Raw genomic sequence first — 13871 nt, forward strand, 5'->3', positions numbered from 1 at the left:
TTTTCAGTTTTCAGGCTGCTGTGACAGTTTTTCAGCCTATTTGTGCCAGTACTCAGCCTGCATTTTGATGTTCCTGACTCCTTCCTAGCTGGATGACTATTCCTTCAGGCCGTTTTTGCTGTTTTTGGTAGTTTTTGACTGATTTGTTGACTTTTTACAGCAAATTTTGTCTTATTTTGATCAGATTTTGGGTTATATTGTATGTGAACTCTTGTTTTTTGCAGTCTGTGCCGATGTCCAAATACCTTCTTTTCTCTACTCCTCTTTTAAATCCTCTACAAATGGTTCCTCCGTGCTCATCCACTAATGATACATTAGCCCGTGGTGAATATGACACCTTTAGAGACTTACTTTGGTCAAAAGCGAGATGTGTCTTATTTCACGATATTCGGGTGTGATGTTTTATGTTCACATCTCGAAGAAACAAAGGGATAAGTTTTAGTTGGCTTCCAAAAGGGTGATAGCTCACAGTCCCAGGGATACAAGCTTTATGATCCTGTTTCACAGGAGGTATACACAAGTCGAGATGTTCGATTCAATGAGTTTCCACCTGCAAAGGGGGGTGTTGAACATCCCATACTTAGAGAACGTGACTTTGGAGCCTATGCCTCCTTAGGCTCCAACATCCGTGGAGAAGGAGATTGCTTCACCACCGTATTCACCCGTTGAGCCGGCACTAGTGGATGTGTTCCAAAGACTTCAGCAGAGGTAGAGTGGCGAGGATAGTATCAACGTCCTCCTTGTTGGGCACCTGATACACTCCGTGATGCAAGGTTTGAAGGAGTTCCTAAGGAGTGGCAACTGCATGATGCCTTGTGGCAATCTCAAGAGGAACTAGGCACACTCCATCAAGCTTGTTTGTAGCAACTATTGTTTGATATCTCGTCCCATATAGGATAGGGAGCCTACCTCCACGAAGGAGGCTTTGCAATCATAGCATTAGAAGAAGGCTATGGAGCAAGAGTTGGATGTGTGACATTAATGTGACATTAATGTGATATTTAATGTGACATTAAGGTCACAAGCATTGAATGTGACATTAAAGTGACATTTAATGTGACATTAAGGTAAATCAAGGGGAACACGCACGAGGATGACCGTCCGGGCTCTTGGGCGCCCGAACGGGGTTAAGGGGAGCCTAGAAATAAAGAGAGTCCAAGAATAGTAGGACTCACCAAGGTTTGCTGGCCAGACCTCCCAGAAGAAGACGATGAAGCCAGAAGAAACAGTCCCAATCGGTGAGCACGAGTGATTCCTTTCACCTCCCAGCCTTGCCTAGTATGTTGCTGGCCAGACCATCGTGATCCGATTGCCAGCCGTCAAACCTTGGTGAGTCCTACTATTCTTGGACTCTCTTTATTTCTAGGCTCCCCTTAACCCCGTTCAGGCGCCCAAGAGCCCGGACGGTCATCCTCGTGCGTGTTCCCCTTGATTTACCTTAATGTCACATTAAATGTCACTTTAATGTCACATTCAATGATTGTGACCTTAATGTCACATTAAATATCACATTAATGTCACATTTCCTTAATGTCACAGGATACCATTCAACAAAATGGCACTTGAGATCTTGTTGCCCAACCCACTCAATGGAAGATGATCGGAGTCAAATGGGTCTTTACAACCGATGGATCCAAACTCGAAGGCTACATTCCATATACATTCACCGACGCGAATGCCACCCACTATAGGCAATTGATTTTCATTGATATGGCTCCTTAATGCTCAATTTCTCTGTGTTTTTCTAAAGGTTTGCTTGTAGGGTTCCTTAATTGATATGGCTCCTTAATACTCAATTGCTTTGTGTTTTCCTAAAGGTTTGCTTGTAGGGTTCCTTCATTGATATGGCTCCTTAATACTCAATTGCTTTGTGTTTTCCTAAAGGTTTGCTTGTAGGGTTCATGAGCAAACCCAAGCTAGTTCATTGGAAGGGTGCTATGAGGATTTTGTGCTTCATGAGGGGTGCCCCTCTTGGGAAACCAAGTCATTCAATATAGTTTCCCTCCGTCCCTATTTTTGATTTCCATTTACAGCCCCAAAAAGCTTTATGGGCACCTCATAAGAGTCGAGGCACCACCCAAGAGTGGACAACACTCGAGATAGTCTGCGCCTATAAATACAACACTTACTCCACCCATATGATTATCCCACTCATTCATTCCTTCCAACATTCTATCACTCGCTTCCATCCTCCCCACTGCTACTCACACCCCATCCAAAGGACATTGCAAGTCATGGTCTCCCTCCCTTCCCGTGCACTAGGAACCCTGTCTTCCACACCTTGCATGCTGCATTTTGGACTACAAGCACTCTCTCCACCAAGCATCATCATCCATCACTTGGCAATTGGATTCCTCCTACTGGCTACCTCTCCTCCCTGTTGGTATTACCTTCCACATACTCCAAACATTTGTGTTTGGCTGCTCATCATCAAGCAACGATCTCCTCCACCAAGTGCCGTCGTCTCTAGCTACATTTTTCAATCTGGGCACTCCCCAACATTCGCTCCACCTTTGGCAAGCACCTACTATACCATCTAGGCTGTGTTTGCAGTTTTGGTCCTTCTAGGGTCAAATCTCCTCATTTGGCAGGTCGCCCTGTAATTTCTTATCCTCCACAATTCTCATCCGTAGCTGGTGACCATGTTCTTCCACTCCAACAACACCAAAGGAATGTGTTCCACTCCCTCGACACCTATCCTTCACCTTCAACATTTACCTTTGATATCCTACATACACACACATACACATTGCCCTAGCTCCATTCACTCATACATACACACATTGTTTTCTCCTATTTTTTGTTTTGTTTTGCTTTGAAGCATCTCACTACTAACCTCTGTTTTGCATATTCTAATCTCTTTTACAAGGTTTTGTATTCCAATGTAGAGCTAACATGCAGGTTTGCACCAGTCCTTCCTAGGCTAGAGACATGGGGATACGCACTATTCCTTTCATAGTTTCATCTTCCTAGGAGATTTGCTCCTTTTAGCATGGAGGCTTCCCCTCCCAAGGCAGATCATGTCACATCTCTCTTGATGTTTTCATGGGGGTGACTTCTATCTTGCTCTTCCAATTGGGGTGCTTCATCCTATCTATCATCATGGTTATCGGCACCACACAAAGACCAACAACAAGCTCCTCTTCCTCCTTCAACATTGACATCCAAGGTTGAGAGGGGGTTCTTACTCTTTCATGGTATTCTACATGATTCGGCTTTGTCCTTGATAACGGCCTCTCCCTCTATTATACCTCCTCTTTTGCATTGCATGATTTTATCATCTTTGTAAAGGGTGCTTGGGCAAGTGAACAATTTTTCCGCAAGGGACACTATCCAAGTGGCACCTACTACATACGCATTCTCATCATGTAGCATACTACTATGAATCTCATTGTGCTAGGCACACCTAGGTGAATCCTAAGTTGTCTTCACCGGCAGTTATTTACTACCTCACCATACCTCTTCACCTCTTTCCCTCAACATCAACACCCTCAAGTAGTGGGGCTAGCTTGTTTATTTTGTGATGTGTTAAATCTAACCATCCCTTTCATTCTCCCCACAAGGCACAGCTACTTGAAAGGCCGCAAACCATATCTATTCTCACCCAACAAAAAACAAAAAAAAAGGAGGTTCAATGTGGTGCCTTTGCAAGACTCGATAGGCTGTTGGGCAGCCGACAAGCACCCTTTGTCCAATGCCTTGGCCTCAGTTTCGTTAAACAAAGAGTGGGAGTGGTTCTAAAGAGTTTCTATGTTCCACATGCAAAGCCCTAATTTGGGAGGATCCTTCCACATCTATAAATAGACAGTTTGCCTACCATTCAGCCTCATCCTTGTCTTGCACGTTTTGACCATCAACTCTCTCCCACTAGCTGTCCAGCTCTCATGAATGCTGCTACATGGTCTATGTTGTCGCCTAGAATCCCATAGTCCACTATTGCCGTTGATCAACTACCATCATCTTCAACAGGTTGTTTTTGTGTTTTCAGCACTTTTCTTCATCAGCCTCTGCTCCGACTAGTGGTTGTTGCACTCAGGATCAATCTCTGGTGTACGGTACACATCAACACCTCCCTCAACCCACTCCCACAAGAGCCACAGCTATTAGATAGCTCTACCCTTGAGCATTCTATACATTCTCTCATTCGTTTACAACATTGATTCATTCACGTCAAAGTACTTTTCTCTCTCTATTTGTGTTTGCATCTTTGTATTTTGAGTTTTGAGTTTTATGTTTTGCGTTTTGCATTTAGGGTTTAAGTTTTGCAAGTCACTATCTAAGTTCTTGTGTTTCAGTCGCAGTCGTGCATTCTATTTTTCCTCAGTGCAAACCCTAGCATATCTTCACATATGCCACCTCACCCATTTCCTCACCCTTTTCTACCATTGACACCCAGGATCTACAGGTTCTTCCTAGTTCGGGGCTTTGGATGTTTCAGCCATGGCTTGGTGGTTAGGCCTACATATATCTTCCAACATATAGTAGTGGAGCTTGTGGCTTCTCTCCTAAGGTTGAGTTTCAGGTTCTATCAACTCATCATATCTACTGTCCTTCACTACATGTTACCTTACAAGTGGAACATTGGGAACCCCAAGTTGATCTTCTTCTCTCTCGCACTCCTCTTTTTCCCTCCTTTTTGGGCCTAAGAGGGGGTATTGAGAAACCAAGTCATTCACTACAATTTCCCTCCTCCATTCCTATTTTTTGTTTCCATTTACAACCCCAAAAGGCTTTTTGGATGCCTCTCGAGAGAGTCGGGGTGCCACTTAGAGACTTCAATGGGCAACACTCAAGACAGTCTATGCCTATAAATATAACACTCACTCCAACCATTTGATTATCCTACTCGTTCATTCCTTCTAACATTCTATCACTCTCTTCCGTCCACTTCATTGTTACTCACACCCCATCTAGAGGACATTGTGGTTCATGGTCTCCATCCCTTCCCCTACACTAGGCACCATGTCTTCCACACCTTGCACGCTGCGTTTTGGGCTGTAGAATCTCTCTCCACCAAGCGTCATCATGCATCACTTGGCAACTAGATTTCTCCTGTTGGTGACCTATCCTTCCTGCTAGCATCAACTTCCACAAGCTCCAAACATTTGCATTTGGCTGCTCCATCATGAAGCAACCATCTTCTCCACCATGCGCCATCATCCTTGGCTATGTTTTTCAATCTAAGCACTCCCTTGCACCGATTTACCATCCAAGCTGCATTTCACAGTTTCTGGTCTTTCTAGGGTTAGATTCCCTCATCTGCCAAGCCACCCTATGATTTCTCATCCTTTGGAGTTCTTGTCCATAGTTGGTGATCATCTTTTTCCACTCCAATGGCAAAGGACCATGTTCCACTCCCTCAACAACTATCCTTCGCCTTCAACATTTACCTTTGATATCCTAATGCCAAAGGACAATGTTTCACTCCCTTCACTGTGCAGATTCCCTACACGTATTGCCACCTGAATCAGCTTGATTCACTTAGCATGATTCAATGATTCATCATTCATGTTTTTCTTCTTTTTTTTAGTTTCTCTTCTCTCAGTGTTTGCTATATGCACTTAATGTTTCTTCTTGCAAACCCTACACACTTAATGCCAAATTCCCCTTCATTAGAGACTGGAGCTTAAATCACTCCTCATCAAACACCATAGGAACCGATTCCTCCCACTTAATTGTATTAACCTATCTAAAAGTGATCAAAGAATAATTGAAAACACTATAACGGGTAGGTAGTTGTGCCAAAGGGGTTATAGCCATGTCCTTGTTGAGAAACCACTTCTTTAGTTTACACACCTAATTTAGAGTTTCACACTGATAGCCCCAAAAAGGGTTGGTGTCCTCATTTTGGTCATTTCGTTAGTGGGCGCCCACTCAATGGTGCGCCACCCTAGACAGCTCATGCCTATAAATAGGCCATCACTTCATTCATTCTTCACCACCACACCCACTTAAGTCATTCTCCACCCCTCTTCCTTTGTCACCAAACACCCTTTCCTTCTCTCTCCAGCCCTTCCACTGCCCTTCGCACCCTTTCTGACAAACATTGCGGTTCGTGGTTCGTGGCTACCTACTCCATCTTCTCTCTCTTCTTTAGGCGCCCTATTCCATCATCAAGTTTTGCATTTTGGAGCTTCCCTACATCTTGGTGTCAATCTTATACAATTGGCGACATCATCTCTCACCTGGCAACCGTCAAACCACCTTTGTTGGGACTTCACCTGGCGTCAACATTCTGCACTTGGCAACAACATCCTCATCATCAAGTGTCAGCCTTCTCACCCCTAGCATCAGCTCATCATCACACAAGTATTTGAGTTTTGCAGCCTAGGAGATCCTCTACATCTAGCATCATCATACTCCACCTAGCATTAGCATCTGGGCTACTTTCCCTGCTTTTGACAACTCCAACACAATCTAGGATTTGTGTTTTGCTACTCAGGCCATCTCCCTGGAATCTGAGGACTACAATTCGCTCCCTCGACAGCTAATGATCGTCTTCCTCATCTCCAATGCCATCAAAGGACTGCGTTCGCTCCCTCAACAACTATTCTTCTCCTTCTAGTGATTACTTCGATAGCCCACTACCCAGAGGATTGCATTTCACTCCCTTCAATGTGCAAATTCCCCACACATGTTACCGCTTAATTCAAACAGGACAGTGCAATCATTTTCTGAGCTTCAGCTCCGTTCTATCAGCTTTCCTTCATAGCATGATTCAACGCATCATCATCGTGTTCTTGTGTTTTTGAGTTTCTCTTCTCTCTCAGTGTTTACCGTACACACTCTGTGTTTCTCCCCACAAACCCTACTATCTTTCTAATCTCTTAGTCATTTTTTTGACAATCCTTGGAGGAGATCACCTTCCCCACATTGAGGATCTCCATTTGCAATTGTTGCAGTTTGTTGATGTGATCTTTCGTCTTAGACTTGTTTGCATCCAAGGTCCACGTATCAACATGTTAAAGAGCTGCTCCAAGTGAAGCTATATCTGCCATACACCCGTCATATGCTTCACATCTGCAATGAGTGCTAGCATGCAAGAGAGCAAAATGAACAAACGGATGTAAGCACTCAATTTGTCCCAATGCACATGTGCCTTCTCAAGTGCCATTGCCCTAGCTCATGACCTAGTCTTCCATTTGAGGACCAAGCACATTCGGATTCAATACCATCTTCTTCATCAGCAAATCAAACTAACAACCCCTAGATGTATCATCCATATGCAAGAAAATCTAGTGGATGTTTCTGCCAAGGGATAACCTCTCAACAGCCTTGGGAATCTTTTACATTGTGTTAGAGTTGGACCACCATGTTTGCACTTTTCTTATGTTGTGAGAGGGACCCTATTTTACCCCCCAATCCATTATACATATGTTTTTGTAGGCCATAGCCCCTCAACTTATTCGGTTCTCATTCCCAATATGTCACTAAGAGGGGTGGTTAAGACTGAGCATGTCCAGCTCCACCATGGTTTCATGGTCCTTTGTCCTAAAGCCCTACTTTATCTATCTTTCTATGTGGGCATTTCTCCATAGCTGGTCAGCCAGGATCCTCACAGTTGCCTATATATTTACACCTACTGCAAAGTCGAATATTAGTTCTCGATATTTGAATCTTCTAGCTGGCAGCCTTCAGCATGGACCCTATGTTCCTATCTGCCTCATCATTGTGTTCTCTTCATTGTCGAGACCCTACACTTCTTTGCACCTTTTTTTCCATCATTGAGGGCAATTATTTATCTGTTAAGATGTGAATCTAGAAATGCCTTATATTAGAAAAGACTTGCCTGACCAGCCTAATTATATAATTGGTTGCCTTGCTTGTGAAAAGCTAGATAGCAGAAAGCATGTGCTACACACAGCCAAAACTTTATGAGCCAGAGATCTCACCACCAAGCCAAATATCACAGCTAGCTTTTTATGATTCATTAACCATACACCTTCTGTGGACCATACACATTGACAACAAATAGATTGCCATCAGATTCACGACTTACCTGCAAATTGACAATTCCCACCTAAGATTTACAGGTCCCATCAGTGGAGAGTTTTTCAGCTTACTGCCATCAGACTGAAAGAGAACAGAAAGCCCCTGAATAGATAGTGTTAGATTGTTGCCAATTTGTTGATGGTCAATGTAATTTACAAAGTTTGAAAAGCCAACAGAAGGTACAAGAGGCTTTCTCAGCCATGTTCTTGTCTCTATCATGTTGTACCAATGCCCCTGTGAAGATTCTGCAAACTTATCATTGATTTGCTGCACCTCAGCAGGCTGAATGGTTGCCTCTAGAAGCCCAAGACAAATAATCAAAACAGCCTTCTCGTGATTGTTAGGGGGTATTCCTTCCAAATCCTCTTCCAAATCTGAGAAGAAACCATAGAAATGAAACCTTGGACATTGAATAGCTGCTGAAAGAGAAAGTTTCCTTGTTATGGAAACAAAGGACATTAACTGTTTCATCCCACTAAAATACTTAGCTCCAATCTCTCTAATACTGTAGTCACGAGGTGTAACAGCAATAACTTCAGTTGAAGTCCCAGCATCCCATAAAATAAGCTGGCACTGCTTGAACAAAAACACCAAATGCAATAAGGACAGCCTGTCAAGAGTGCAGTCTATAAGACCCATAGCCAATATGCACTTTACTGTGCCCAGGTTACTGGTCAACCCAGCCTGAAAATCCTCGAGAGCCAAAAACAAAAAAGGTCGCTGGCCATCCACTTCTAAATCTTCAACCCTGTGTTTTGATCCTTGACTTGTGAATGATACAAGAGGTTTCTCATATTCAACCTTATCATCAGCATCTGGAGCCGGGCTAGTTGAAAAAATCTTAACAACATTACCTCTGTTTGAATCAAAACTCTGACCAACCTTCTGTGTATCCACTGTTTCATGATATTTTTGGCTGTGCATTACCTCTCCCTGGATGTACCCACAAGTCAACTCGAGATGCAGAACTTCAGTGGTTGACAAATAGGCCAGCCCAATATTATCCCACACGAGAGAAACAGCTGCCCCAACAACCTTCCCAGCTGTTGCCATGATATTTTTGAAGCTCTCACCAGCTTGATTTTCAGATGAGCCTGAAATGATGAAAGAACCCTTGTGAAAACTGACAGCATATCTCATAGTACACATTCTTTTGTTGAAACAACCCGTATAATTGGAGTTAGATTCCCTGGCTGAATTACCCTCCAAATGACCAGCAAACCACCTTTCTACTATAGGCAGTCGCCTCATCAAGTCTAAAGCATGTTTTACATACTTGCACTTGACCCAATCATACCCAATAATCATAACTTGCTTGATGAATCTACCAATAAGCCTGAACATGCTATAGAACAAAAAAAGTAAGTAGCACCAGACTTTTTTCAAAGCCCCACAAACTGGGTTCAAATGATGGAAAACACTGTTATATCTCCTTGCACTGATTGAAGCTAGAGCTGTGCAGTGTGATTCTTCATCATGTAGCATCTTCCGGGCTAAACACCTGGCAAATGTCACTGCCTCCACAGGCAGACCCTGTTCCATCAGATAAAGGTCCTTTTGAATGCCCTCCAGCACCCATTGTTGCTTTTGTGAGAGACTTCTTTTCTTGTACTCTTTTGTACAAACAACACCAGTTTCGTGAAGCCAATGGCTATAGACCTGCATATATTTCTGCCGCAACATCTGAGTTTCTACAGCATTCCTAAATCTCTTCCAAGATCCACCCCTTACTCGTTCAACCACTTTATGCCAAAGATGCTGGCCTCCCTTAGAGCTCGGCTGGACTGAACCTTCACTATTTGACTCATCAGTAGCTGAACTAGCTTTCCTTGGCAAACCCTGAAACTGACTAACTACTAGAAGCAAAGCTTGGACTTCAAGGGGATTTACTGTAGCAGTTGTTTCCAGGATGTCTGCATTCAACTCGCTAAGCCTGGTATTCTGATATTTCAGTACCATTAAAATTTCCTTTGAGACCAATAAAGATTTTCCCAAAGTCTCTCTATTACAAGCCTTACCTTCCAAGTTGTCCTGCTTTCCTGCTGCAAAATGAACTCTCCGTAGGTAGAAACGAAATCCTTGAATCATACATTTTTTGCAAACTGTCACATCTGCACTCCTTAAGAGGTCAACCAGAACTATTGCCATTGCTGCCCCAAACCCAATTGTTCCCCGTGAGCCCTCTGGAAATACCTGATCAACCGTCCAACAATCAGTGTAAAATGAGTATTGGTATCCAAAGCCATTGACCATATTGGAATCAACTTTGAGCGAAATGTCGTGCATCTCGACCCTTATTGCTTTCAAAACTGTGTGACCTATGAACACTCCAAGAATGCTTCTAGACTGCCCTTGTCTTGACAACATTTCAGCAGTCTTATGTACTGCAGCACCCTGCAAAAGTGAACTGCAAGGGTCAAATCCGATCTCGTGCAATTGTGAGTTCTTTCACAAAATACATGGCTGTAAAATATCACATGGGTTGCTTCTTACTGGAGGATCAAGGGCAAAAATAGCTTTTCTCTTATGCTCATCACGTTTGAGTTTTTCCTTGGAGCTCCAAAAGTCATCATTGATAGACCTTCCGAATCAGCAAGACCCCACATTTTGATTAGTTTCTAACCTCCATTAAAAGCATTTAACATCATAAGACAATATATCATCCATTAGAAAACAATACCTGGGCTTGGTAGTAACATGCAAGCCATGAAGTTCAAGGCCGATTCCAGGTGCACGGAAAAATGATATAGTAAGACTTGCATGATCAAGGAAGGCACTTTGGAGAAGTAGGGGGCTGGATATCAATAGTGAAGAGTTAATGGCATCACAATCAAACTGGAGAGGATGAAGCTCCAAAAGAATTTGTGAAATCTGCAAGCGAACAATTACTGAAGCACGCTGGTCCTTATTTAGTAGCCACTGTTGGAGCAATGAGGCAATATAATGTTCAATGTACTGTAAAAGGCCCATTAGAAACGTACTCCTCAAGACAGGAAGAAGGCAATGCGATGCTTAGGTTATTGCAAATGGCCTATTAGAAACCGTAATAATGCTAAGACAGAATGCTAAGAGGCAAATCAGGTTCCGCAGGTAATCCTCGAGACAGAACGCTAAGAGGCCAATCGGGTTCTGCAGATGGCATGCTCAACCAAGGTAAAAACATTGTGTGTTTAAATGTTCGAGCTAAATAAGGTCACTCTCCTGATAACTCGAGAAACCAAATGTTCAACACAAGACAAATTGGAGAGTCTCCACTGCTGACAGGAAGTTTTCTGTGCTTCTGTATAACCTGCCGCTTGCAAATGGTGCTGATAGGATTTTACTCGACTCCAACAACAAGACGCTTTCTTGGATGCTCCATAGAGGCTCAAGTCTTACAAGGCAGCCTAAACCTACAATCAGTTCCATTTAATTGGCCATCAATCATCATCAAGACATCCATCCGAGACGGATTGGATTTGATACTGCATTAATTTGTCGGCTTCTTCATGTCCACGACGGGGCTTTACATTATGGCATGCAGGAGTCACGACCTTGCAGTCCCATGCAACCGAAAGCTTGCGCAAAAGAGCCTCTGAGCACGCCTGAGCTTTAGAACCAGAAAGGGTCACCTGCTAGATATGCCATTTGCACAAGAGAGTCGTTTTTGTCATCAAAACCCTAGCAAGGGCGCTGGAACCGCAGGAAAGGGAGCTCCCTATCGTCAAATTGTTGATGTGGCATGCGAGAGGACGGTCCTCAGGAGCTGTACGCGTGGCCATCCATAGCCAGGACCTCTAAGGTTGCCAACTTACCTCAAGACGAAGATTCCTTTCTTTTTTCATCTTTCTTCACTATCTCAATCTCTTTCTTTACTATCTCAGGGAGGGTTCACACAATGGCGGCAAAAGTTGATGGTTGGGGAATGCATTTCCAAGGTGGATAAGATCCAAAAGTATCCTTGCCATTGGACTTAAATTTTCATGACATAGGTAGAAAAGACTTTTTTTAATGTTTTGGCACCTCTATGTTTACGTGATGGACTAAAGATTAAAGAAATAAGATTTTCGTTTGGCAAAAGTGTACAATTTGTGAAGATTTGAAAAGTTAAGATTGAGTCACATGATAGATTTCAAACTACAAATATGGTTGAAAAGCAAGATTAATCATAAAATTTATCAAGAAAGAGAGGGTACATGAGCTATCAAAGACCATAGTGGAAAAATACATGAAGCAATATATCTTACTACTATATTAATTTCGCAATAGGTTCGAAAAGCCCCAAACCTCGAGAGGGCTTCCCGAACCTGCTCCTCTTACTACCATATTATTTTCGCTATAGGTTCGAAAACCCCCAAACCTCCACAGGGCTTCCCGAACCTACTCCCTTTTCCAAACCTCCTTTTTTCAAAACCCCCTCCCCTCCCCTCTTTCTCAAGTGTAATCTCTCATTTTCTCTTCCCCCTCCCTTTTTTCATTAAAGCTTTTTTGCTTAGACTCAATTTTTTAGGTGCAAATCAATGCCATTTTATTGCCAAGGTGGAGGTAAAATAGTATGTGGCTGTTGATTCGATGGCAATAAAGGAGAGTGAAAGATTTGATGAGCTAGAGGTGATTTTGAGGTCGCCTAATCAAATCTATATATGCTAAATTTGCTACTCTTCCTTCCTTTAGGAAAGCCACTCTCCGTCCCCAATACCACTACGAGAGTGGCTTTTACAATGTTGCATTGATTTGGGGAGAAAAATTGGTAAAAAGGGTAACCTTTGAAATGTCCCTTGCAATAAAAGTCAAAGGGAAGGAGAATACAATGGAAAACTCCAAGTAGATATATTTTATTTAGTCTATAATAACTAATAAACTACTTGACACACTCCTCGGTCTTGGTTGCCCTTGTTAGAAATCTCAATGATGAAACTCTCCATGTGTGCCTCCAAGATGTCAATGTATTTGTCAAGCAACAAAGGGCTATGAAAGCTACCAAGGTGTAGCAAAAATGTTAATGGGAGCTCTTAGGTGATGAACTTAATTAATTTGATATCTCTAAGCTTAAAGCCAAGCCGAAAAAAGAAGCAACCACATGCATTGAAAACTAGCAAGGAAGAATGGTCACTAATAAGCTTTCTATAGTTAAGGTCTTCCAAGACCATTTGGTTGCCATAGTAGGTACCGAATACACCACCAATCTCCTTGGTTATGAGCATAGACTACATGCCTTATTGAAGGGCACACTGACCCCTTTTCAAGCTAATCAAGCACTTGTGGGATAGCCCTTCACCCTTGAGAAAATTATAGATGTGGTCTTTAGCACGAAAGTAAGGAATTTCCTAGGACTTGATGGGCTTCCTACTGAGACCTTTCACAAGTTGTGGCCCCGAACTATGGCATTAGTTGAGATGCTCAATTACATTAGGCAATCAAGACTCATGCCTCCTACCATGAATCAAGGGTTAATTAAACTAGTATCAAAGTTGCAACCTTGTACAAAGTTATCTAATTAGCGAGGTCACAAACAATGCTCAACTTCTCTTACAAGATGTTTGCCAAGACCTTGGCTATGTGAGTCAATTACTTGTTTACCAAAATCATCCATGGAAAAAAAAAGTGGATTTATGCATGGTAGACAAATGCATGATGTTTGCCAAGACCTTGGCTATGTGAGTCAAGTACTTGTTTGCCAAAATCATCCATGGAAAAAAATTTGGATTTATGCATGGTAGATAAATACATGATGCAGTGCTAAATCTAGTATTTTCCATGGATTATGATTTAAGCCAACAATCTTACTTCATCCTCATTAACATGGATTGGGACAAAGCATGCGATAGTAGCTAGTCTTTTATAATGGCTATCCTCACAATAATGAGGTTTGAGCCTACCTTCACCAACATGATGGCCAC

General features: G+C 42.6%; 1 protein-coding gene across 4 annotated transcripts in view; it reads right to left on the reverse strand.

Annotated features, from left to right (window-relative positions):
• Window positions 1–11830, reverse strand: part of LOC148025772 (vacuolar protein sorting-associated protein, putative (DUF1162)) — a 238064-nt gene extending 226234 nt beyond the window's left edge. For 2 of the 4 annotated variants that reach the window (XM_087693005.1, XM_087693006.1), the window contains exons 1-3: window positions 10673–11829; window positions 10486–10573; window positions 8000–10386 (exon numbers count right to left, since the gene is read on the reverse strand). In XM_087693005.1, the coding sequence (XP_087549131.1) occupies window positions 8000–10386; window positions 10486–10573; window positions 10673–10962 (2765 nt within the window). In that variant the 5' untranslated portion in view covers window positions 10963–11829. Of the gene's footprint in view, window positions 1–7999; window positions 10387–10485; window positions 10574–10672 lie in introns of all 4 variants that reach the window. The other 2 variants (XM_087693004.1, XM_087693007.1) reach the window with 2 other exon arrangements.
• Between the last annotated feature and the right edge of the window lie 2041 nt (window positions 11831–13871).

This window comes from Lygodium microphyllum, chromosome 14 (assembly GCF_053477565.2).
Source record: "Lygodium microphyllum isolate KBCC chromosome 14, Lygodium_microphyllum_v1.1.10, whole genome shotgun sequence".
NCBI classification, from domain to species: domain Eukaryota; kingdom Viridiplantae; phylum Streptophyta; class Polypodiopsida; order Schizaeales; family Lygodiaceae; genus Lygodium; species Lygodium microphyllum.